Source organism: Podarcis gaigeae, assembly GCF_964106915.1.
Source record: "Podarcis gaigeae genome assembly, chromosome: 12".
Lineage (NCBI taxonomy): Eukaryota > Metazoa > Chordata > Lepidosauria > Squamata > Lacertidae > Podarcis > Podarcis gaigeae.
In genome coordinates this window covers 58,794,165-58,821,579 of record NC_139688.1, presented here as the reverse complement: position 1 = coordinate 58,821,579, position 27,415 = coordinate 58,794,165, and the positions used below count along the sequence as shown (strand labels likewise).

General features: G+C 43.9%; 1 protein-coding gene across 7 annotated transcripts in view; it reads right to left on the bottom strand.

Moving 5' to 3' along the window:
- HECW1 (HECT, C2 and WW domain containing E3 ubiquitin protein ligase 1) overlaps window positions 1-27,415 on the bottom strand; it is a 192,074-nt gene that overhangs the window by 66,540 nt on the left and 98,119 nt on the right. For 4 of the 7 annotated variants that reach the window (XM_083706237.1, XM_083706236.1, XM_083706239.1 and 1 more), the window contains 4 exons: window positions 19,527-19,605; window positions 15,363-15,532; window positions 1,447-1,589; window positions 728-828 (listed from right to left, as the gene is read on the bottom strand). In XM_083706237.1, the coding sequence (XP_083562363.1) occupies window positions 728-828; window positions 1,447-1,589; window positions 15,363-15,532; window positions 19,527-19,605 (493 nt within the window). The remainder of the gene's footprint in view (window positions 1-727; window positions 829-1,446; window positions 1,590-15,362; window positions 15,533-19,526; window positions 19,606-27,415) is intronic. The other 3 variants (XM_083706240.1, XM_083706238.1, XM_083706242.1) reach the window with 1 other exon arrangement.

The following is a 27,415-nucleotide window of genomic DNA, read 5'->3' as shown; positions in this document are numbered from 1 at the left end:
GCTATGCCCCCCCCCCCCAGCTTGTATCTTCCTCCAACAGGCTGTGTGCATGTAGCTGGAGACTACGCCTGTGTGGAAGCTGCCTCTGCTCTTTCTTCTTCAATCCCCTCCTGGTTCTGGGAGACAGTGGTGCAAGGGAGGGTGAGGAAGCACCCGGACCTTCACTTGCCTGACCTGCCTCTTCCTCCTCTTCTTCCGATCCATCCTGTGCTCCACCCTCCAGCTCTGAAGCTTTCCCTTGCCTCTGACTCTTGCCTCCTGGCTAGTACAGGTTCCCACAAATCACTGCTCCTGTTTCTTGAGTCCAACTCCAGCCCCCCTGCCCCTGGTGCACACTTGTCAGCATCCTGCCAGTCCCTTACACACCAGAAGCATGAAGGAATGGTAGCCACAGTTCCCCATTGCATACAAACTCAGGTTACTGTAGCTTATTTCAACCAAAGTTAGCTACCACAAACCAGGCTCAAGCCATGGTTTCAGATCATGGTTTGTTAGCTTCTGCTTAGAACAAACCACAGTTCCCTGAGCTATGAATAATGAGGAACTGTGGTTTGTTCTAAGTGAAGGCAGAAGCTTTCTCTCTTCTTCTTTTGTGTATGAATGGGAAGAAAGAGAGGTAAGCCTATCATGGTTCCTTCCCGATCATCTGAACAATGGTTTAGGTAACTTTCTGAATTAGGCATTTGTTAAGTCAAGCAGTACAGAAAGCAACACTGTGGAAGAATACCTGGGTGGATTGAAGAAGTTATCTCAAATCGAAACTGGAGCTGGCCACTGACATGGTCTGTTGGCAGCCTTCGTCCCAAAGTGTAGCTGACAACCCTGTCACTGTAAGAAAACAAGGCTGTGCTTACAAGAATGTTATTACTACAGCACTTTCATTCACTACAATTAACTTGTATTATTTATTTATTTATTTATTTATTTATTTATTACGTATTATTTATGGACCTAACTTATTCATGTTCATTAATTTCAATGGGTTTACTCTAAGTAAAACCTAGCTCAATACCTCCCCACCCCCCACCCATGGCTGTTATTGAAAGAACAAAAACAGGCACTTTAAATGGTTACATGCACCTTAAGTAATGTCTGCTTTGGCCCCAGGCTATGTATTTTTGTGCTTTTATACTGTAAACCCCTTGGATGAAGGTCAGCATATAAATTTAATAAAACATCAGCATCAGCAAAATTTTCAGCATTATATATTCTGTTTTTTTTAAAAAAAAATACATCACAACCCAGACAATAAATGGTCATGAATATAGTCAAGTCAAATCTTTATTACAGCCACAGGCCAGCCTAAGGTAAAAGCACCTGCATACATAAGTAGAGCAACTGCTTTCCAAAAGCAAAAATAGCACAATGTTTTTTATGACATAAAGCAATAGCTGCTCTCCTTTTCACCAACACTTAAAGAGCAGAGAGCCGTGCTCAGAGGGTTACCCAATGGCATGTTTCTCCAGGAGCCGTTGGACTGGCATGGAAAGCTTCCCCAAGAAGCGCTTAATGATTGGCCGACTCTTTGCAAACTTGTCCTTCACCTCTATTTCCAGGACATCAGTGGGCAGGGAGACAAAGCTGAAGAGCTACAAAAAACCACAAGAAACGGTAAACAGCTTAGAGGTGGGCTGTGCTGGTTCTGACCCAACTATCCCTGGGGCACATATATCTAGTTATCTATATCCAGCAATCTAATAAATCCCTGGAGAAACTATGAAAACAGGCCACACCATCCAATTGAACATGTAAAAGGAACCAAGTTTAATTCTGGAATCTGCAGGCAAGGCTGAGAGAGATCCATGACTGGAACCCTGAAGGTGGTATTGAGTTAGGCTGAGTTAGCTTCCTACCATTTGTGACACCTTGTACTTCTGTATGGGGCTGGTTATGTAAACCATGGAGGCAAGATACCGAATCACAGCAGCCATGTGGAGGTGCCAGTTGGAAGAATACAGTACTCACCAGCATAGAGTACCAGTGTGTCAAAGAGCAAGCTGGTAATAAAACAATCCTGTCCAAGTTAGATTTAACTCTCTTTTTTAGCAAAAACACAATCTCCACAGACTCGGTTGACTATCAAGCCTAATGAACACAGCAGCTCATCCTGGGTGGTCTTATTCCATGAAAATCAGTTGCTGAGACTGAAAGGCCCCACCTCCCCACAGCTGTCTTCTCCAGGGCTTTCCCCAAGCAATCAGAAACTGCATCTGCAAGCTGCCTGTTGCTGCTCCAGCTGTTTCTTGCCTCTTCTGGTTCCAAGAGACATGAGGGAAGGGGAGCTTGTCGTAGCAGAAATGGGAGACAACTGGAACCCTTCACCAGCCTGACTCACCTGTGTCTCCTGGCCTCTCTCCTCCCACCCTCCTGCTTCAGCTTCTGCCTGATTCTGGATATCTCTCACCCACAGACTCTCCCAGTTCACTAAGCCCTGTTACCTCTTCAGCGTCCAACACCTCCTCTTCCCAGCCTTCTCCCTCTGACTACCCATCGTTGTCCCACCACCACTCCCCGCGCTCTGGGCCTTCTTCCCTTGGTGGTTTCCCAGCTGGTTCCTCTCACCATTCCTCCGCATCCAACTGGTCCCTAACACAGTGCCTCTTATTTTGCTGTCCATGCAGTCATACTCTCAAGGATATTGATTAATGCTCCCAACATTAATTACATAAGCATGATGGAAAATACATCTGATGTATTTTCTAATTAACACTGGCCTATCAACTGGACAAAGACTGTGGTAGGAGACTAAAAACCTTACAGGCACTGGGAACTGAGAAGCAACACCTTTGGGGGGAAGTGTTAGAAATCCAGTCCATTGAGTGTACCATGTTCAGGTACACCGCCTCAGCTTCTTCAACATCCCTTAGCAGGGGGCTTAGCCCCCCCAATACTGAGGGGGGGGGGAGGCTGAGTCACTGAGCCGAGCACAGTGCAGCATCAAAGGCAAGCTCCTCCTGAGCATGAGAGGAGGAGCCACGGTCCCTGAAGCTGGGCAAGGCCTCTTCCCAATAATGTGCCTCCTCCTGATGCTGTGTCCCACACATCTGACGTCCCTGACGTCACATCACACGTGTGCCTGATACTACACTGTCCCTCCAGTTTTTGGTCCAAGGTGGCACCTCTGGCCATGTTGGTCACTTCAAAATAAAAATAAAAAGCCATTAGTTACTTTGAAAATTCAGGTCCATTTATTAAATTCATTGGAAAAACTGACTCCATGTACAACAGCATAGCAAATTCAATCCAAGAAAACTCTGAGGCTCAATTTCTTTTCCTGCTTGCAGCATCAGCCCCTCATACTGACCACATCCAAATCCGTTGCCCTTTACCATGGAAATAAAGGACTGTATAGCTTGCTGGTAAAGACACATTTCCCAAATACAGGTTTGCCTCATGGCATGATCACAGCCTGTGCAGGAGAGAAGAATGGGAAGGAACAGAGGTCCTCAGCCTTTCATGCACCTGCCTACTCTCACCTACAAATACCCCTGACACCTATTCTACCCCCATCCATCCCATGCAAGGTTTCTTCCAACTAGGGAGCCAGATCTGTATTAAAATGTCAAGGACAGATCTGCAGGAAAGAACTGGTAGCTGCAGGAAAGCAATACTGCTCTGCAAATGTCCTACCTGCCCCATATTACCAGGGACACTATTTTGTTGCATCCTAATTAGCTCAGAAATCCAGTCCTTTGATTCCAACCAGAGCAGCTAATGCATCTCTAGGTTTTGGGGCTCTCATTCACTTTTCTGCTGCAATCAGCTAATGTAAATAGCTAGTTAACGCCACATGCTAAAATACACCTTTACTTCTTTTGTTTGCCTATTATTTGGCAATTCAGATCAAATAGCCAGTTTTTCTCCCTGTAGCAGTTAGGCTGCATATCCATGAAATTCTTTTTATATAAAAAACCAATTAAGAATTATATGGTACCCTCGAGCGCACAGAGGTATGTTGCAATGAATAATTCATACTAAGAGCTTGCTGTGTGCTTGCGTGTGCATGATTATGGGGGCGGGGGGGGGGGACCTGACTTCATGAAGCTAGCATTAGATTATAATTCTTCCATTTCCTTGCTTGTGCCTTTTCAATTATTCAGGTTGCAGCATCCTTTTAATTTGGATCTCAGCTCCTTAAACTAATCATCCTAAGTGATTGATGTTTGAAAGGGCTGGTTCTAAACTTTGCATGCATGAATGGTAGGATGTGAACTCGTACACATCAATAGCCTGGCACAGGAATGACCAAGATGTATTTTTAGGGGCCATCCTATTCTCCAGACAGTAGACTAGAGAACAGAAGTATACAGCTCAAAAACTACTGGTGAAATCACTTCGCAAATGATCAGGATTTATGCTAAAGCTGTTGAGATATAACCTTAAAGGCCTCATAGTTATGTCGCATATACACTCAAGAACTTCCAGAGACAAAACTAAAAGAGAAATGTAACATTAAATTATGTGGAATATTCAAGAACAGCCTTGCTGACTAAAGCAACAGGCTGTGCACACACCACACATTTAAAGCACGTAATCTCTGCATCCCAAGAATGGTTGTTCAACCCAATTCCTGCCCCCCCACCTCTGACTCCAGACGGCCCACAGCCTCTTCCTGCTCCCTAAACCCTGTTGCCTCTTCAGCTTCTGACACCATCACCAAGTTTGCTCCCTCTTCGCCCTCTGACCACTCTTTGTTGTCCCACTATCACCCCCCTGGCTCAGAGCCTTCTTCTCTTGGGGTTTCCCAGCTAGTGCCTGCCACCACTCTTTTGCACCCAGCCAGTCCTGACTAGGGTTTTAAAAATATTTTAAATTTAATTGTGAGCAACACTATCTGTTCCCCATTCCTTTCAAGACATTCTATTTCCATTTTCAGACACTTTCTACAGTCCCAGTTTAAGAAATCCAATAACAAAATCAAATTCTTTATTGTGATTTCACTTAAAAAAGATCCCCCCCCCCGAGCTCAGAGATGTTAGTGTTGTTTCCAAAAGTTAATGGCTGTTTCTGAGTGTTTGCTGAATGATGGGGGAGGAGGTAAAACAGATGCCCAACCCAACATGAAACTGTTCAGCTCGCTCTCCTTACCTGACCTGGCCTACTTTCAATACTACAGCAATACAACACTCATGTCACCTTCAGTTTTCTTAGAAGAGATGTTAAATATATTTGCATGCAGGTGTGTGCTCATGGTGAGAGAAAAGCTAAGAGTGAAAGAAAAAGACGGAGGGGGGGGGGGATACTTGGTTTGCTGTCCAAGATGCTTGTGCTGGGAGCTAAATCTAGCTTGAGTGGTCTATTTATAGTTACAGCACTTGCTAATAAAAGAAACAACTGACTCTTGATCTCCTGCTCAATACTGTTGTGACTGATGTAAATTTACCTGCAAGTGCAGCATGGAAAATACAGAATTTAGGGGATGACACCAAATTGTGAGGGGTAGCTAATGCTGCAGAAGACAGAATCAGAATTAAAAATGACCTTGAACAATTTGAAAACTGGGTCCAAGCTAACAAAATGAATTTCAGTAGGGACAAATGTAAGGTTTTGCATTTAGGCAGGAAGAACCAGCTGCACAAATATAAGATGGAGGACACCTGGCTTACTAACAATACATCTGAAAAGGATCTTGGAGGTCTTAGTTGACCACAAGCTTAACATGAGTCAACAGTGTGATGCAGCAGCAAAAAAAGCTAATGCTATTCTAGGCTGCATCAACAGTATAGTGTCCCGATCAAGGGAAGTAATAGTATTGCTCTATTTTGCCTTGATCAGAACCCCACCTAGAGTACTGTGTCCAGTTCTAGGTGCCACAATTTAAGAAGGATGTTGACAAGCTGGAACATGTGCAAAGGAGGGCAACAAAGATGATCCAGGGTCTGGAAACCAAGCCATGAATGGTTGAAGGAGCTGGGTATGTTTAGCCTGGGAAAGAGGAGACCGAAAGGAGATATGATAGACATCTTCAAATATCCTAAGGGCTGTCACTAGCAAGGCAGAAACACCCAAGGAGGGTGTGCTCAGTGCCTGGGGAGGGGGCATGGTGGGCAGCTAGAGAGGCATGCAGGGTTGCTTCTGGCCATAGCTGTCAACTTTTCCCTTTTCTTGCGAGGAATCCTATTCAGAATAAGGGAATTTCCCTTTAAAAAAGGGAAACGCTGACAGCTATACTTCTGGCTCTCAGGCCTGAGTTTCTCCACCCTGCCTTATATGAATTACTCAGCTATAGGCAAGTGGTTCTTCATGCACCACTGAGAAGGCCCTGCTGACTGGGAGGTGCTTGGCTCCCTGGCCCTGGTTTGGGGGGGCACTGGGTTGGTGTCTGCAGGAGTCAGGGCAGATGTTGGGAGTAGGTCAGCAACAACTCACAAGGCGTCAGCGAAGTTAACTCTTTATCCAAAGAAGCAAAACAGCTTAGGCCTAGTGAGCACAGCAGTCTTTCCCAGTAGATCTTGGTCCATTGAGACAGTTGCAAGGACTGAAGGTCCCCACCTTCCCACAGCTTCTAAGTCTCCCCGTCCCTGGTTCCTTCCCAAGCAATCTGAGGCTACTTTGTCTTGCCTGTCTTTGCTCCACCCTCTTCATACCTATTTGGGTTCTGGGGGACAAGGGGGGAGGGAAGCTGGTTGCTGCAGAAGGGGGAGACAGCCTGGCTTCCTCAACAGCCTGACTCACTGCTGTCTCTTGACCCCTCTACCAGTGGCACAGCTAGGGATTTTGCCCCACCCCCAAATTTCAATATGGCCCAGTGTTCAAATACCTTTCCACCAATTAAGACTACACATTCACACACACACACTTCTCTCCGTAACTTATCTCTGCCCCCACTCACTTTCTGGCACCATCCCTTCCCTGCCCACTCAGTGGTATAGCTGGGTCTTTCATCGCCCCTCTTGCTGTGCTGCCCCGTGCCACCCTGGGCGGTCTGCATCTCCCATACCCACTAGTTATGCCAGTGCACCCTCCCGCTTCCACCTCTGATTCCAGACTGCTCTCTGCCCCAGCCTCTTCCTGCTCACAAAACTCTGTTACCTCTTCAGCTTCTGACACACCTCCTCCAAGATTGATCCCTTTTCTCCCTCTGACCGCTCATTGTCACCCCACCACCAATCCCTGGCTGTGAGCCTTCTTCCTTTGGGGGTTCCCTTGGGGGTTTCCCAGCTGATGCCTCCCACCACTCCTTTGCATCACTGGATTTGGAATTAGGTTCTTGTTTGCTGGAGGTCCAGAAGCCACCAACTAGAGCACCTCACCCTCCTCTGTGCATTTGATAGTCATGGTTCCTAGTTTGCAAGTTACTCCATCTTGGAACAGCAGTAACTTGAGGACTAGGGCTCTGGGGAAGAGAGGGGAGGTTATATCTTCACAGGACACATGTACATTGACTTTCCCTTGTTCACTGTTGCCCATGCCTGTGTGCCTTAAAGAATGACAGGAACCCACTGGGGTTCTATGGTGAACCCCTCCATGGGCACAGTAGTGCCTAAAAGCCCAGATCGTTCCCATAATTGTGACCCCATTTTTCTTTTTTTGCAAAATCTGTTTCAGCTTGTTCAGAGACTCCTGAAAATCTTGCCCTTTTAAAAGCTTGTCTAACAGCTATTTGCTTGCTTTATTTATAGTCACTTTCAGCGTGATGGCAATGCCTCTTCAGTAAATAAAGGGTCTCCCATTCCTCTAAGCAACTCCTTTACAGTTGTTATTATTTCACAGATTAAATGCTACACTGGAAGCTATTGACAGTAAAGGTATTTAAGGCTAGCAACATCCATTCACCACTGTGGTAAGGGCTGATATAAAATAAAGCATTGCAACAAATGGGTATTTTCTGGCTTAAACATATATTGGAGGGTACTAAAACTAAGGATTAAATAGCATTGAATATTTAGAAGCTTCAGCCCTGCAAACAATAGTTCTTCATGTACAGCTGATTCTAAAATGGTGGCTTTTGTAATTTTATACAGCTATTTGTAGCCAAACATTGCTTAATGAGGTCCTGATGAACAAAATCCTGTAAGAGAAGTTAGATATAGATTTCTGGATGCCTTATTTCCCCTGACTGCTGCAAGAGAAGATTGCAACTTTCACAGCAAACATATTTGTTATTATTATTTATTTAAAGTTGATGCTTATTTTATCATTTTCCCATTCAGACCCAGACCCATGGGTCAGTGTCAGAGGCTGGATTACCAGGCACCTACATATACCCACTACCAATTTACTATACTTTTCACTGAACACACATTTTATTTCCACATGCTCAATTCTAAACTTGCATCCAACCTTCAAAGGACCACACACACACACACACACACACACACACACACACACACACACAGACACCCTTCTGCCTCAGGAGCATAATGGAATGGCTGTTGACAAAACAGGAAGGAAATCAAGAGTGGTCAAGTGCAACTATACAGATTACCCGATGGTACACAGAGACATCAAAATCTGGGTAGTATAAAATGCTCAGCTGCCCTTCAACAAAGAATAATTTTTCAGGCCCTCGCGGTGCATCTCATGTAATAGATAGGACCTTAAACTTAAGCACACTAGATGCACCAGCCAATTTTTGACGCTCCCATGGGCCCATTCCCCAAAGGTATAAAACTCAATGAGAAGGAAATAAATTGAGTAACAGAAGCCAGCTCAGGGAATCTAATATAGTTACTAAAGAAAATAAGAATGGCTGTCATTATCTGAAGAAGTCATTCTGTAATCTGTAACAACATTTTAGCAGTTCAGCTTGACATTCTTATAATCTTTAGTTGCCATTTTTTACAAACCACACAAGCTTCTAGACCTTTTGAAGGCATAGAAAACCCAGAATCCAACAGGTGCTGACAAAGGTTTCTTAAATACACGCAAAATCTCTATTATGAACTACCACTATAGCTCACCAGTAACAATTTTGTGGCCCATTTGCAGCACAAAAAAATGTAGCTTTTTCTCAATCCAAAATTATTCACGCTCATTCTCAATATGTTGCTTTCAATCTAGATCAGTTATTGATTCTGCTGGCCACAACTGATTTTGCATATTTGATCTGCACTTTAAAACCCTTCCCTTGATCAGATTATCCATGTCCTTTCCTCCCTGCACATGACCCAGGTGAATGAAGAAGGAAGTGGTATGGTGATCTTGGTAAAAGGTAAAGGACCCCTGGATGGTTTATGTCCAGTCAGAGGTGAATATGGGGTTGTGGCACTTTAAGGCCGAGGGAGCCAGCATTTGTCCACAGACAGCTTTTTGGGTCATGTGGCCAGCATGACTAAACCGCTTCTGGTGTAACAGAACACCGTGATGGAAACCAGAGCACACAAAAACACTGTTTACCTTCCCACCACAGCGGTACCTATTTATCTACTTGCACTTTGATGTGCTTTTGAACTGCTAGGTTGGCAGGAGCTGGGACAAAGCAACGGGAGCTCACCCCGTCGCGGGGATTCGAACCACTGACCTTCTGACTGGCAAGCCCAAGAGGCTCAGTGCTTTAGACCACAGCACCACCCGCATCCCTGTAATTTTGGTATACACCCACTCACAACATCATTGTGCAGGTGAGGATATACCCTTCCCAACATCCATTGCCAGGACCATCTATGTCTGTTTTCATCTATTTTCAAATAGACACAATGTGGGGTAATGCAGAAACAAACTGCAGTGTGTTTTTACTTTCAGAATGAAACCACTTTCTCAAGAAGACTGAAGAATTGTACCTGTCATACAAGTTCCCTAGGAAGAACAGTGTTCTAATAATACCACTCCTACCCACACGTGAGGGTGAATTTGCCAAACCCCTTGTTGGTTTGACCGTGGGATGGAGCTGGTGGTGGCCAATTAGCTATTTGGAGAGAGGAGGAAGGCAGGTTTTACAAACTGGCTCCTTTCCAAACTCTTCATTCATTTTTCGGGTGAAGGAGTGGAGAACTATGTGCATTTGCCCTTTAAAGACCAAGGCAGAAACCTTTAAGCACATGGTATGGCCTGGTTTCTGTGGAGGTTTCAGCTGTACAGAACCTTGCTATAGACAGTGTCTGCTGGTTGTCTGGGACCTGTTCTTTCTCTTACTCCAGGCGTAAGTGCCTATTTCCCTGGATTGGGGCCTTCTCTGGCAGCTATATTTGTGTTTGTGTGTGATAGGAAAGGGGAACCTTCCATACCTACAACCTTCTCCGTTCTTCCTTTGCAGTACAGCAAAGAGAGAGCCAGTGTGGTGTAGTGGTTAAGAGTGATAGACTTGTAATCTGGGGAACCGGGTTCGCGTCTCCGCTCCTCCACCTGCAGCTGCTGGGTGACCTTGGGCCAGTCACACTTCTCTGAAGTCTCTCAGCCCCACTCACCTCACAGAGTGTTTGTTGTGGGGGAGGAAGGGAAAGGAGAATGTTAGCCGCTTTGAGACTCCTTCGGGTAGTGATAAAGCGGGATATCAAATCCAAACTCTTCTCTTCTTCTTCTCTACAGCAAATGTAGGGACGTTAAAGGGAAGATCCCTCCCAACTCCAGTCCTACACCATCACTTTCAACATGGGAGTCCTCCTCAGTGGCCGAGCTTCATGCTCCAGCACTGGGGGCAGGGGGCGGGCGGAGAGCAGGTGTGGGGTGTGGGGGGGCAGCCACAATGGCAACCCACTGGGATGGTTCTGCCGGAGGCGGTGCGCTCCCCCCGCACTCCTCTTCCTCTGCCAGTGGTCCTCCTCCTCCTGGGTAGGGAAGGGAAGGCATCAGGCCTGGGGCACAATACAGCTTGCATACTATCATTACAATTTAATTTGCCACTTAATATTATTCTGGTTTTGTTTGTATGTTTGCCCCTGTGAAGTCCTTATTTAGGCTTGGATTTTCTGCACTGCAGGGTGGCTGCAGCTGATGTCACTGTTTTTGCTTAAACAGCCCTTGCCTCAGTTGGCATTCTTATAACTTCATTTTGACACAGATCCCCTTTCTTGTTGCTCAGCATTACTCCTGTACCGTTTGGCAAGTTCTTATTTAATATATGACAAGATAAGGATTCCTTCCAAGCCTCTGCTGCAGGGCCACAGGTGGCACCTGCAAAAGTGCCCAGGAGTGGGGAGAGAGACTAATCCCTCCCTCATTAAGGAACTTCCCTGCCTGGACTGTCTTGGTTTAGCTAGTTCTGTTTATTAGGCTGTTCTACAGATCTTTTGTTATATTTGAAAAAACTTAAACCCCCACCTCTTTTTTGGCACCACAGTAGCATGACTTCTTTATGGGTGTATTGGCAAATAACTTTTCCTGAAGAACGATAAGGACTTATTGCTGAAGCAAACTTTTTACCATTCTCTCATAGTTCAAAGTATTCCTTGTAATTTTGGAATTCTGTGTATCTTTGAAAAACTTTCATGTTGTTCATCATTGGTGCAAGTTAAATATAGATACTATTTGTATATATTTGAATCTCTATTTATTGTGTAGATGGTTGTGAAATCCCTGCAGTGTGCATCTTTATTAATAATGTATGTTTGGACACTGTGTCTTGAATTATGCTTGCCCAACTCAAAGAGGGAAGAAGCCAGAAGCCAGAAATAGGCAGCTTTTGTTGAGAGAGAGAGAGAGAGAGAGAGAGAGAGAGAGAGAGAGAGAGAGTGCTAAAGGCAATTTGGAAGAGGGATCACTGCATATTATGTGCTGGTTATGACCTATAAAGCCCTATACGGCTTAGGTCCAAGCTAAAGACCATACTCCCTCTTACCAAATTGCCCAGACTCTGAAATCTTCAGAGAATGCCCTTTTCTTGGTCCTGCCGCTCTCACAGGCCTGCTTGAGGGTCTCCTCAATGGTGGCTGCTCCCAGACTCTGGGACTCCCTCCCCAGAGAAGCCAGACTGGCTCCCTCCTTGTTGTTCTTCCACCAGCAGGTGAAGACCTTGTTCCAACAGGGAACTGACTGCTTTTGATGAAAGGGCTTGTGCTGTGCTGTTTTTACTAATTCTCTGTATATTTTAAATATAGATGATAGATATAGCTAGATAGCTAGTTTTAGTTCTATTAATGTTTAATTGCTTTTAAATTATTCCTCTATAGGAAGCTGCCCTGAGTCTCTGTCAAGGAAAAAGGCAGGGTATAAATAAATACATATCATATCATATCCATCCCAATTTCACCTCTGCAATGAAATTTTTGATAAAAATGGAAGCACTGCAGAAATTGTTTTCTGCCTTCACCATCTGGCAGGGCTTAAATGCTGCCCACAAATGCTGCCTCCTCACATCTCAGAACCTTGTGCTCGGAGACCAAGTGGGCCTCCTTCACATAGCTGAAGGAAAAGGCCAGTCTTTCCTCCCCTGCCTGGGTGGAGCCTGCCCTGCATCAAACAGTTTGATCAGGGCCAACCCTGGGCAAAGGAAATATATATGCACACTATAACTGAAGTCTCTCTCAAACCATTTCCCCATTCTCTTACTGACATTATCGTTTTGCTTACTGACATTACTGATTGTTTCAAATACATTGTTTTGAATTGCTAATAGTTACTGTTGTTCATTTGTGGAAAAATAGCATGCAATTAAACATAATGACAATGATCTGTCTCCAGCCAAAATTATGTGTTGAAGAAGTTGACATATAAACACATATATTATAAGTACAACTTTCTGTTTTATAGCAAGTTAAACATAGTTAAATATGCATATCTGACTACACTGCTCTTGTTTACAACATTATATAGAATACTTCTTGCGTTGGCAACGAGTTCTGGGGAAATCAGAGCTTGTCAGTTAACTGGCCAATTAAAAGAAATTGGGCTGTGCAGTCGTAATGGTGACCTGGTTTCCATACTGTTTAAAAGCCAACCAGCTTGTTGCACAGTGCCGTGTTTCTGAGAGAAAATTCTCAATTGTATGCAGAATGAAGTTGCTCACTAATGGAAAAACCTTCAGGCATTTGCAGATTTCTTCTCAGCCACAAGACGTCAGCAAACTGAACATTTAAATACAGTGAGAACTGAGCCTAAACCAGAGCACATTCAGTGAAATACAGTATTTTGTGCCCTGCCAAAAGCAATTGCCTCTGCCTTCATTTCAGTGAATCTTGTGAAATGATGTGAAAATGTTCATTCAAAGTGAAGGCAGAGACACTGCTCTCTCTCTGATTTGGCTTTACAGTATCATTCAGAGCACAGTTGGATTCACTGTGTGCTAATATAATACCATCCTGTTGCCTTTGTGGTCCCTGATCCACTGTGATCACCAGGATAAAAACCCAGTGGTACTAAGAACAAACAAACCAACTCCCAGAGGATCCAGATTGAGAATATAAGCAGCTGCAAACAGCACACAAAAAAGGCAAGCAAAAGGGAGACTTTCTGGAAATCTTTTCCTTTCACAAATTGTCTCATTTTGCCCATAAATGTTACAGGTTGGATCCAGACTTAGCCGACTTGTCCCATTGATTTCAATCAAACCTGGCTAAAGGGAGACAGTGTAATGTAGGCCTGCACAATTACTGTAAGTTACCTCTATTCCAAACTCTTTTCAGAAAGTGGAGGGGCTACTGCCACCTGAAATGGCAAGTGAATGGGTCTTAGTTTTGGAGACTGGACCCAAGGTCACATGACCAAGCTGGTTTGGAATAGGTGTCTCTCCTTTCCCCATCTTGCCCCTGCCACACTCTGTAGCCCCCCCTTTTTCCTTCTGCTGGCGTAAGTTTCACCAACTGAGGCAGGGTGAAGGGACTTAAGCCAGTGTATCTCCAGCTCAGCTGGAGTCAGTGGTTTATGCTGACATAGCCCCAGTTCAGCCAGGAAAGCCATGTTTTGCCAAATCAAAACTTTCTCACTCCAGCAGAAGCTAGGTTTGGACTGCGCTGTAGGTCTGGATCGAATCCAATAAATTTATCCAAAAAAGTGTTATATCTTGTTTAGTGCAAACCACAAAGTGAAGTGAAACTTCAGTAGGTCCTTAATATTCTCTGTGTTCAACCTACTGCAACAATTTCATTCAGTAGCTAACACAGTTTCTACCTTTGGTGGGCCCTTCCTATGCAAACGGACTTTGAAAGCAACCCTCCTCCAGCAGAATCTCTGGGCTTGGATTCTGACGACATCCAAATATAGCAGTTGCTAATTTAAAAGTTTTCAATGATACAAATGCATTTTCATTTCCTTGCTAAATTTCTTGTACCCTCATGCTGCTTGTTCTCTTCTTTTCCAGTAACACTGCGAAGACTTTCTGGCACCTAACAATGGCATCCAACCACCCTCTAATTACGTTCTTGTAATGCCAAGCTGTGCCTTTATTTAATAATTAGCAACCGTACAAATAACAGTTTTGTAGTACAATGTCTACCAAAGGACTAAAGTAGCATTTGTCTTAGTAGCAAATTACACTGTTGTGGCTGAAATTTAAGGAAATTTGCATTACAAGTGCAAACCATTAAATGATGATTTGGACAAGTAGGATATATCAAATAATACATGTTACTCATCTAAGTTCCAGCAGCCCAACTTAGAGAGTAAGCCTGGTGGCAAGCCCCTGGCTTGATGGATTCAGTTTTCTGCTTCCCCAAGATTGCAGCCACCTCCCCCCAGCCCCTCCCCATTCTTTATTCTCTGTATCTTTTTTGTTCTCTCTTGTACACATCCGTCAGACGGTAGGACCCAAACCAACGGCTTGATGTTACAAGAAAGGAGATTCCGATTAAACAAGAACTTTCTGACAGTAAGAGACATTCAACAGTGGAAGGGACTCCCTCAGAAGGTGGTGGCCTCTCCTTCTGTCATGTATGATCTTGTTGAGATTCCTGCATTGAAGGGTTGGACTAGATCACCGTCAGGGTCCATTCCAACTCTACAATTCTACGATTTTATGATTTTATGATTCCATGATTCTTAGATTCACATACTCTTTCGCTCTCATTTCCTCTCAATATTTTACACCTTTTCTATTTTTATACACCCTTTTCTTCTGATGGACATTGCTTGAAGCAGGACTTAATGTGAGCCTAGGCTTCCCAGGGCACAGCTTCAAAATTTCATTGACTATCACAGCTCAGGCAGAAGGTGCACAGTGTGGCTGAGAGCCCATGCATGGTGCTTTCCCCTTCCTCTGTAAGTCATTGCAAGGAGCATCCACTTCCTAGGGGAGGTTCTCAAGTCAGAGCTATGACTTCAGGTAAGCTTAAACCCTGCACCTTCTCATTTAGGCACTTGTAAACGTTGGGGACACAGAGGTGGCAGGGCGTGTGTGGAGATTACATTGTACCTGTGAGAAAAGGCTCTCTTCAAACATCCTCTCTGTTCCTCCAAGCTTTTATAAAATGTCTGCACCTTGGCTAAATTTGTACATTTGCTCCAAGGGCATAGCAGCTTTATTTCATTTTTCAAAAAAGCTAATGGCTTACCTCTCCTTGCCAGATGGGATTGACCGTGTTACACATGATCTTGGATCTCTTCTCCTGTCCATGGTGAGGAAGAGCTGGGAAGATGCTGTGCTTTCCAGGCTGGATTGAAATCTTGAGGTAAGGGTCTGGATTGAAGAACATGCCTTTCTTCAGACCAAAGGCTTGGAAATCTGCAGAAAGGTGAGTGGGATCCACTTCAATCATTAATAATTTTTAGCTTCCCCCCTTTGTAACCTCTTTGAAAAATGTTATCTAATTTTAATCTTGAGAACTGTATTCTCTGCCATCAAGACACTCAAAGCAACAGACATAACCAGTGAGACACTGGTCTCACTGATTGCCATGGGAAATGTACACACCATACATTTAAAGCCCATTTCCTTCATCCCCAAGAATCTTGGGAACTGTAGTTTGCCCCTCATAGAGCAACCATGGCCGGCATTCTTAACATACTACAGTTCTCAGGATTCTTGTGGGTATGTGCTTCACATACATGGTGTGTATGCATCCTTAGCTGCATGAAAATAGTTTAAAGACTGTTGCTAAAGCCTGTAGCTGCATGTGTGATGGACAAAGGCCTTCTTATGGGCCAAGAAACATGGGGAGGGTAGGGGGCATTCAGAAACTGGTCAGAGAGTTACAAGGATGAATAAAATCATGCAAGGGACATGGAAGAGATTTATACCCAGTGTTTTTAGAGCTCCTTGGGCTCTGCAAATCTCCTTGCTCTGCCAGCTCACACAGTGAACAATCAGAATGTCCTAAATGTCAGTTTGCTATCTGTTCAGGAGATCAAGACACCACCAAGGAGTTTCCAGGCAAGCACTTTCCACTCCTATTTGCAATCCACTGCTAGCAGAATTTCCCGAGAAAATATGGATATATTTTCATCTCATCATAATGGCGCTGAAAAATGTGTTCACCAAGGCTACTGACTTCCAGAAGGCCTAATGTTTTTGTTAAAAATGAGTTCAGCACACTCTGGTTTTCCCAAGGCATTTCTTGAGTGCACATAAATTGAAGGAAAACCAAGAAAGCAGTTAACAGCCTCTGTATATATATTTTAAGTCAAACCTAATGACGAATGATATTAATACACCATATACCATGCATCATTTCTGATTGCTCATAAATCACTGCCCTCCCCACAACAAGTGGCACATATCAATCTGTTTGAAAATGTCAGGCAATTTCTCAGAAACAGATCAGTGGAGCATGGAACAAACAGAAGGCAAAGCAAGCATATTTTTCTGTACATTTTCTCAGTCATTCAAAAAAACTAGAATAAAGTTCCATAACAAAATGATGGAGTGGGTCATTTTGTGGAAGTAAAGCCATTAACAGCAGTGGAGTTTGGAGGCATCACTTGGAAGCAACTATATTTGTCTGGGAGATAACAAAAACACTTCCATAATACAACTAGTTGCACATAAGAGAATTGGGGCAGTAGCAGACACTGGATAATTGAGGCAAAACAATATTTGAAGAAAGCCAGTATGCTACAGTGAATGGGGTTACGCTTCGATGCAAAGATGACCTTTGGAGGAGCCATAACACATAAGTCATGATTTCTCTGCACAATCCAGATGACAACTTAAGCGAAGATAGATAGTAAGGTGCCCTGAACCTATCAGGTACCATTCTGAATCAAGGGAGTTTAGTTATCGCTAGAAGAATGAAAGATAGGAGGCAAAAAAGATATGAAGATGACAGCACTGGAAAGAGAATGTGGGAGAATAACAGGATGGAGGATGTTGGCAAGGCAGGGTCTTTGAAAATGATCTCAAATGATAAATAGGTTCAAATGGGAGTGAGCAGTCCTTCAGTTGTTAAGAGTGTTATAGGTTAAAAGTGGCCCTTTGAATTATATCTGGAAAGAGAAGTTATTGGAAAATCTTTAACACTGGCATGATAGATTCTGATCAAAGAATCATGATCAAAAGTCTGGCTGCCATATTCTGAACCTGCTGTGAATGGTGTTACAATCATGGTGTTACCAGGTAACTGTGGCATTCAGTCATACCACCATGTGACAACATAGCTTGTGTTCTGTGCCTTTATCAAAATCTTAAGTTTGAGGCTATCTAGTTCAGTAAAATATGCCTCTGAGTGTAGGAAAATACAGCAATATCTTTCATCGGGTACATAGAAAAGAACAGTGGAGGTGTAGAAAGATGTTTGAGGGGACTGGAGTAAAATACGATAAAAGTTTTTAGTACAATATGGCATGGGATACAGGAAAGTATGGCACTGTGGCAAAACATGGTGGGGTATTTTTCCAAATCAAGAATGCCATACAGAATCTCTGCTGCCCCCAGAAAAGTGATAAGAAAATGCAACAGAAGAATTTAAAGTAATATGGTTTCACTTTTGCTAACGAGAGGCTCACAAGAAAGCCAGAGGAAGTCTACAGGGAAAACATTTGAAGCCATGGGTGAAAAAGCACAAGAAATTAACTTAGGAGGGCGGTTGATTTTTTTTTTTAAAAGCCTAGGTCACAAGAAAAAGATGAGAAAATATTAATTATTAACACATTGCTAGCAGGGATAAATTGTTAATTGTCTTCAAAGAGAATGCAATAGAAGAGAAGAGTAGTTAATTAATGTTCTGGTGGGCTTTGTATGCACAAACCAGTGACAGCCAGTGCAGCACAGTGGAAAGAATGCTAGGCTTAGAGCAGGGAGACTCAGGCTGAAGAACCCTCTCAGGTACAAAGCTCACTGGTTGATCTTCACTCTTTCAGCCCAGTAGTTATCAACCTGTCTTCCAGGAACACTGGAGTTCCTTAATAAGACAGTCAGGAATGGCAGGTAGGCTTCCTTGAAAGATTGCTTATCCCTCACCTCAGTTCAGCTGTATAGGAGTGCTGTTTATATGCTGGGGTGCATATTCAATTCATACAGGATTACTGTGTTACTATACAGAATATGCTCCATCTTTCTTGGAAGGCAAGTTGATGGCACAGAAGTTCAAAAAACCCACTGTTTTAGCCTAGCTTACCCCAAAGATTTACTGTGGCGATAAAGGAGCAGATCCATATACTTTGCCCTGAACCTCTTGGTGGGAGGGTAGGATGCACATGTAATAAACAAACAAATAAACAAATAAATAAATCAGACTTAGAGTTGCTGGAAAAGTCAAGGTGATGGATATTATACAACATGACTTCTCTGAGCTCCATAAACTGATCACTGGATACGATGACTTTTCAGGCTTAGTTAACTGCTCTAATAATTCCTTTGTGCTATTACAAAATCATTTAAGTAGCTGCCACATAGCTACCAATAACCTGAAGCCACCTTTAAACTCTGTGTTAAAAATAGATTTTTCTTAAACCTAACCTATTAGCCAGAGAAAGGAATGTATGCAGTTAGTTTATCATAGATGCTAGCTACAGATCGTGTGGTCTGTTGGATTCTCATGAGCAAATTCCTTTATGATTTGTTCTTATAACTTTCTAGGCATAGAAGACTGGATAAATGGATCTAGTTTAGATTAGACTGAGGAGAGCCAATAAAATGACTGTCAAGATCAAGAACCGACAGGAGCTAGCAATTGGTAATGAAATCTACTAATGATGAAAAGTCAGTTGCAGATCAGTTGCACAAGGTATCTGAGAGTCCCAGGTTTGATAGTATGTATGTGCTATTTGTGCCTCTTCTTAGCTCATTCAAGTAGCATGATGTACTAGTTAACAGGAAGAGGCTGGCCCATAGCTGAACAGGTGTCATGGAAAACCCAACAGCATTCACCTTTCCAGACCTCAGTAATGGACAGCTATTCCGATCTTGAATAAAAGACATAAAGCTGTGAAATTTTGAGGTTTGAAAGTTTTGCAGTAATTGTGATTTCTTTAGAATTCCAAAATATTGTTGAAATGTTCATGATTTAATCAATGAATTTTGAAATTTGATCAACATGGAGACTTGGGAAATGGGAGATTGGCTTCAAATGTCCCCTCAGCCTGAGGGGCCTGGAAGGCCTGAGGCAAGTTGCCATTTCTCATCATCCTAAACTACCTCAGAGTGGTGTTGCAATGATAACATGCGGCAAGTCTCTCTGTGTGGCCTGGCCTAATCTCATCGAAGCAAGGGCAGCATTCAGGTCAAATGACTTGGGGTTGCTGAAACATCCTGTACAAAAGTGTATCAGAGCAAGGCATACCTGACAATGAAAAACTGATGAGTCTTCTGCTTCCCTGGCCCTGGACTGCATCTTCATTGGTGATGCTTTTAAAAATCTGCTGGAAGGAGAAAAATAGCAAGAGAGCTGGCATTAGTATTTTTGCTTTTCTTTTTAAAACAACAATGCTACCTAATAACTATTATTCCTATGGTTGCAATCAAGAACAAATCAATGACAAGGACTCATTCGGCATCTATTGATCAAAACACTTCTTTTGACAAGTTAATGCTATACCAGTAAAGGGGAAATAGAGGCTACTGGAGAACATCATCTCAGAGAAGGGGAAGATGAAGCAACGGATCTTTTAAATGCCCATAAAAAGAGCATTCTCTTATCCTAATGTTTGTAAACAGCACTGATTACCGGGGGGTGGGGGGGATAAGGCATTTGCCAGAATGCAGTTGTTCATTGTTCGTTTTGGAAGTAACTGTTTGTGCTAACAAATAGAAATATGGGTTCCTGTTGTTGGTTTGCACCTGTCTGTCTCAGGAGGCAATGGAGGAGTGTGCCATTGGCTGTAGAGACCGATAAGGGAGAGACATGCTCTGTTGCATCTTGGACAGAGGAAGGTGTCTGCTGCTGCTGCTGCAGATGCACCATGTCATTTCTCCTCTCTGTCCTCCTCCCAGCAGTCATTCCTTCTCTGGTCACTGCTATAGATGCAAAACCTGACTGTCTGTCTCCATGCTCTATGGTCGTCTGCAAGGGATTCCCGCATGGCAGGGTTGATTTTGACACTGCCAAGAGTTTTTCTTTTCTTTTCAACTATTTTGTGCCTTTATCCTATATTTTTATCTTGTGAACTGCCCCAAGATCTTTGGGTGAAGGGCAGTATATAAATTTATAATGATGATGATGATGTCACATTTGCAGACATCTCTGTAGCACAGAACCGGTCAGGTGCCTGAAATCAGCTCACTGCAGAGCATGTTCTTGGGAATCCTGCCATCCTCCATTATACGGACATGACTATTCCCAGTGTAAACATGCTGGGAATATGGACTTGGGAGAGCACATTTTTGTTTGAGACTCTGCCCTGCCATGTGAGGCCCAAAACTTCCTGATGCAGCACATGTGCAAGGCGTTGAGATGTCACTCCTGGCAGCTGTAAGTTGCCCATGACTCACATCCATAAAGCAGTGTGTTCAGCATGCAGGCCTGGTAGACCTTCATGTTGGTATTGGATGTTAAGATCACATTCTCTCATACTCTTTTGGAGAGATGAGCCGTTGCCATAGCTGCCTTGCCAATATGCCTGTCCAGCTCAGTGTTGATGGAGAGGTTGCTGGTTATGGTGGAACCCAGGTAGACAAAATCATCTACCACCTCAAGTGTTTCGTAACCATTGCTGATATGTGGCATCCTGGCAACATGAAATACCTTTGCATGTACAACATCACAGAGCTGCACTTTCAGAGTTGTTTTTGAAAAAAGATGAAACCAGCAAGTTTGGCCGGGAAAATATGGAATCCAATCCCCTCTGCTCCTGAGTAGTAGTGGCATTTTAGCTCTTTTAAAAGGGGGGCACATGCATATAGACTTAGCTGTTTGATCAGCAGGGGGAAGGTGCCTGCGGAGTGCCACTAGCCATTCAGAAATATTTACCCAGATTCCCTCTGTTACCAGTGGTACCTCTCTGTGCCCACCAGTAATGATGCAGGGACCTTTTCATTCACCACTCAGATCATGGCAGCAAAGCACAATCTCAAGCCCAACACAACTTCAACAGTCTCCAAGTTGCCATTCTAGCAATCCTGGCTAGGTGCAGCAGAGTGAGATTAGCATAGGAAACTGCTCACTAATCATAGCAAACTGCTTTGCTTGATTCACATTAAGTTAGACCTTCTGCTGCTCTTTTATTAGAGCTGCTTGTATGAGCAAGTTCCTTCCCTAAAATATCCAGCAAAGCACAATCAAGGCCAGAAAATCAGCATTTTTAAAAAATTGACCAGATGTTCCTCTGAAAGAGTTTCTAGGTAGTGAACAACTTGCAAAACCTTGTTAGTTGGTTTTGCTGAATTTTGCTCTTCAAGTACAGCCTTTTTCATTATTTACATTTTAAATTAATACCAAGTTGTGGTCTGCTACACTGCAACACAACTTTGTTTGCCCAAATTATTTTCAGGGTTATTCACCACTTAATCAGGGCTTAGATGAGAGGCTACACATCTTGGGTGAGATTCAACCTTGTGCTAAGGCAATTGTTCTGCCAGGTCAAGCATTTCTGTTTGCCAAATGAAACAGTGTCTCCTCGCCTCCCCCTGCATCCTGTTCTGGGTGTTCTCCAAACTGCTCCCCCCCCCCGAGCCAATTTGGGGGACTCAAGGAGTATGCAGGGGGAGGAGAGGGAGGAAAGCCCTGTTGCACGAGCAGTACTTGTTGCCCTAGCTCCTGCTATTGCAACTATTTAGTTGAATCCAGCCCTTAGGGTGCAATCATATGCATACTTATCTAGAAGTAGGGATGGAGGCATCTGTCAGTTTCAGTTTTCTCAGTTTCTCATTATTCCAATTTTAAATTCAGTTCTCAACATTTTGTAGTAATACACAATTTTTTAAAATCATGAAAATTCACCAGCATTTGGTATGAATTTCTCCTAAGAAACACATTTTTATGTGCTGTTTTGAACAATGCGGTTTTATATATTCTTTTCACTTTCCCCAAATATATGCATTTCTGTTGGAACTGTTTGTTTGTAGATCTGCATTGCAAAATTCAGGAAAAAAATGTGAAATTTGAAGGCTAACTGTGTTTCAGTTTGCACATTGTTTTGGAAAGTGGGAATTGGATGGATTCAGCTTTAAATCAGTACTGAATCAAACTTCTCCTCCATTCCTCCCTGGAAGTATGCTCCACCAAATGCAGTGGGGTTTACATCCGAGAGTGTGTGCATAGGTTTGCACTTGTCCAACCTAGAGCAATGAATAATTAAAGCTCAGATAACGCAACTTCCCTGTATGAAAAAATCAAAACCTTACCTAACAGACCTGATATTAAGAGTATGTTTAAAGATAATAAAAAATGTTTCCTTTGCGGTAAGCTTTCCCTGGTGCAATTTCCATTCACTTCACTAGACTGAGAAACACTTTTAACCCAAATTGCCACCCTCCCCATGACTCATTTTTAGAAAAAGAAATGTGCTGAGAGCCCCAAACATGAGGAAGCCATGCTGCATCTAGTTTGATCCGATGCCACCATACATTGGAAACCAAGACTAAAACAGTAGCACACTCCTGTAGGGCAGGGGAACAGATTTGGCATTTCCCCCTAAAGACTTTTTTGTCTCGCAGGGGATTGACCTGGCTTGCGTGACGGAGACCTGGGTACGGGAAGGCGAAGTAGTCTCCCTACATGAGATAACACCCCTAGGTTTCTCTGTCCTCCATCAATCGCGGACTGTGAGTCGGGGGGGGAGGAGTAGCGTTGTTATTCCGGGAGGATTGCTCTTTCAGAGCTCTGCCATCACCGGCGATCTCCGGCATTGAATGTGTTGGTCTTGTGTGGGGCACCAAGGAGAGCTTGGCTGTCTGGCTGGTGTACCAACCACCCAGCGCACCTGCAGCCACCCTGTCAGACCTGCTGGAGGTGGTAGCGGGCTGGGCCTTGGAGTTCCCAAACGTACTGGTTTTGGGAGACTTCAACGTCCATGCCGATGCCGCTCCCTCCTCACAGGCTCTGGATCTAGTGACTTCCATGGCAACACTAGGGCTCTCCCAGGTTGTTTTGGGCCCCACTCATCAAGCAGGCCACACGCTGGATCTGATCTTTGGGGCTGGCATAGATGTGATCATGCTCCCTGCTGTGGAAGTGCCATGGTCTGATCACTACGCTCTGAAAGCCAAGATAGACTTCCCGCTCCTCCCCGGCTCGGGTGGCGAACCTATTTGGGCTCGTCCGCGAAAACTGATGGATCCTGAATAGATTCCGACAAGCCTTGCAGAACCCTGCTCCTCCTGGCGACTCATTAGATGACCTTGTTGAGGACTGGAATAACCGGCTCTTGGCAGCCATTGATGAGATCGCGCCTAAGCGCCCTCTGCGACCCCGTCGAAACCGGGCCCGTTGGTTTACTGAGGAGCTCCGGAAAATGAAGCGGGATCTCAGACAGCTAGAGCGAGTATGGCGATGGACTCGTGACGGAGCCTCAAGAACATCTTATAGGACGCTTATGAAAGCCTATGAGATGGCTATGAAAGCTGCTAAGAAATCTTACTTTGCAGCTTCCATTGCATCCGCTAGCTCTCACCCGGCACAACTTTTTAAAATAATTAGGTCAATAACGTCCTTAGGAGGACAACCAAATTTAAGCACAAATTCGACCCACAGCTGTGAGGCATTCGCAAGTTTTTTTGCGGAGAAAGTCCTGTTGCTCCGCCGTGACCTCCCTGCCAATTTAGATACAGTGACTGAACTGGAGGCCCCTCGACTGACTTCAGGTCCAGTGTTGGACCATTTCGATCGGATACTCCCTACTGATGTGGATAGATTCCTCCAAGTTGGTAGGCCGACCACCTGCCTCCTTGATCCGTGCCCGTCTTGGCTGATTAGGGAGTGTCCAGATGTTGTGCGGACCCCCCTGGTTGAAATTATCAATTTGTCCCTTGACACGGGGACATTCCCAGGGGAATTGAAGGAAGCAGTGGTGTGTCCACTCTTAAAAAAACCTTCATTAGATCCCTTAGACCTATCCAATTACCGCCCAGTTTCAAATCTTCCATACCTGGGTAAGGTAATTGAGAGAGCGGTTGCTGAACAGCTTGGTAGGTTTCTGGAGGAAACATCGGCATTAGATCCATTTCAATCCGGTTTCCGTCCTGGTTTTGGGACGGAGACGGCTCTGGCTGCCCTAACAGATGATCTCCGTAGACAACTGGATCGAGGCGGGTCAGGACTGCTGATCCTTTTAGATTTGTCAGTAGCCTTTGACATGGTCGATCATGATCTTCTGGACCACCGCCTTGCAGACGTAGGGATACAGGGCATAGCCCGTAACTGGTTGTGCTCTTTTATCTCTGGTCGGGGACAGAGGGTGGCATTAGGGAGGGAAATGTCGTCGCGCCACTCCTTGGTGTGTGGAGTGCCGCAGGGCGCAATTCTCTCCCCGATGCTTTTTAACATCTTTATGCGCCCCCTTGCCCAGATTATCCGGAGCTATGGGCTGGGCTGTCACCAATATGCTGATGACACTCAGCTCTATCTGCTGATGGATGGCCACACTGACTCGGCCCCAAACACACTGACCAGATGCTTGGAAGCTGCGGCTGGATGGTTTCGTGGGAGCCGATTGAAACTAAATCCTTCGAAGACAGAGGTCCTATGGCTAGGTCGGGATGGCATGGGGATGAGGGACCAACTCGCTTCTCTTGCGGGGGCCCAATTAGTGCCATTGCCTTCCGTTAAGAGTTTGGGTATAATCCTTGATGCCTCCCTTTCCATGGAGGCGCAAGTTACAGCAACAGCCAAGGCGACATTTTTCCACCTTCGCCGCATCAAGCAGTTGGTCCCTTACCTTTCCCGCCCTGACCTGGCCACAGTGATCCATGCGACGGTCATCTCCAGGCTTGACTACTGTAATTCGCTCTACGCGGGGCTGCCCTTGAAGCTGTCCCAGATACTCCAGCGGGTACAGAATGCTGCAGCGAGGCTCCTCACGAGGTCTCTGCCATGGGAGCATATTCACCCAGTGCTTTTCAAGCTGCACTGGCTCCCGGTGGAGTACAGGGTCAGATTTAAGGAGCTGCTTTTGACCTTTAAAGCCCTTCACGGCCTAGGACCCTCGTACCTACGGGACCGCCTCTCCTGGTATGCCCCACGGAGAGCCTCAAGGTCCATAAATAATAACACCCTAGTGGTCCTGGGCCCTAAAGAAGTTAGATTGGCTTCAACCAGAGCCAGGGCCTTTTCAACTCTGGCTCCGGCCTGGTGGAACGCTCTGCCTCATGAGACCAGGGCCCTGCAGGATCTGATTTCTTTCCGCAGGGCCTGTAAGACAGAGTTGTTCCGCCTGGCCTTTGGCTTGGAGCCAATTTGATTCCCTCCCTCTCTCTCTCTCTCTCTCTCTCTCTCTCTCTCTCTCTCTTTTTTCCCCCCTCCTCTTTCTTTCTTTTCCTTCTCCTGCGATGAGGCTACATTTTAATATTTTAATGTTCCATTATTTTAATGTTGTATTTTATTTTTGTTTTTAAGTTGTAATCATTCATCTTGTTTTTATTATTGCTTGTAAGCCGCTCTGAGCCCGGCCTTGGCTGGGGAGGGCGGGGTATAAATAAAAAATAATAATAATAATAATAATTAAAGGGTATGTAGCTTTTATACAACACCCCTTTAAAAAAAAATCTGTGCCTCAATGGAAAATCCAAGTACATGAAGAACAGATCATGCATGAATCGGCAGCTTTTTGCTGGTTGAAGGACTGGCTACTTCTTGAGAACACAGACATTTTGGATTTAGAAGGTTTTAATAATACTTTTGGGTGGCATGCATATTTGTGGTATGACAAGGTTAAAGCACACAAAGTTTTTAAAAATCATATTGTCAGGAAAGCATTGTATAATGTCTGGATTAGATACAAAGATTTGCTGGAAAGTAAAACCCTAAGGTGGTTGTCGCCAATGGAGGCGAAAGCAGTGAAAAAGCTTAATATGGAGTCCAAATGGCCGAAATATTGGGAAATTTTGGAACAAGAAGGGGACAAATTGAAATTGCAGAGTTTTGAGAAATTAAAAGATAAAGTGCGAGACTGGCTTCATTATTATCAAATAATGGAGGTTTACAAGATGGACAGGAAAATTGGCTTCCAGGTGGAAAATTCGAAATTGGAAACAGAATTGTTAGAATCCAATACTAAAAACTTGTCAAAAATGTATAACTTGCTGTTGAAATGGAATACGCAGGATGAAACAGTGAAATCAGCTATGATTAAGTGGGCACAAGACATTGGTCATAACATTATGTTTGCTGACTGGGAAAAGTTGTGGACCACCGGTATGAAATTTACGGCATGTAATGCCCTAAGAGAAAATATTATGAAAATGATTTACAGGTGGTACATGACCCCAGTCAAGCTTGCAAAAATTTACCACTTGCCTGATAATAAATGTTGGAAATGTAAAGAAAATGAAGGTACCTTTTTTCATCTGTGGTGGACGTGCCCTAAGATTAAGGCGTTCTGGGAAATGATATATAATGAATTGAAAAAGGTATTTAAATATACCTTTCTGAAGGAACCAGAGGCCTTTCTCTTGGGTATTGTCGGCCAAACGGTGTCAAAGAAGGATAGAACTTTTTTTATGTATGCTACAACAGCAGCAAGAATACTCATCGCAAAGTACTGGAAGACACAAGATCTTTAATATATATATATATATATATATGCTTTCGTAGATTTTCACGGGTACAGGAATGCAGGTTTTGGTGTCCTCGGGTGTCTTCCCGTGTAAAAGTTGGGGTGTCTAGGCGACGTTTCGACGAGGTCTGAAGATGACGAGTGAGACCTCGTCGAAACGTCGCCTAGACACCCCAACTTTTACACGGGAAGACACCCGAGGACACCAAAACCTGCATATATATATATATATATATATATATATATATATATATATATATTCAAATTTTCACAAATTTATACACAACACAATAACCAACAAAAGAAAAAAAACGAAGTAAAGAGACAATATAGAAGAAAAATACAAACATAAAACACGTATAAGTTCAGATTTTCCTTTCTTGTAACTTACTTTCACGACTTCCTCATACCTCCCCTTTCTGTATTCTAGTTTCTAATTAGATTGTCAGCAAATTCTTCCCTTACTTTTAACCTAATTTTAGTATTATTTAATTTCTTTAAATTTTCCCTTGCCGCAATTAAC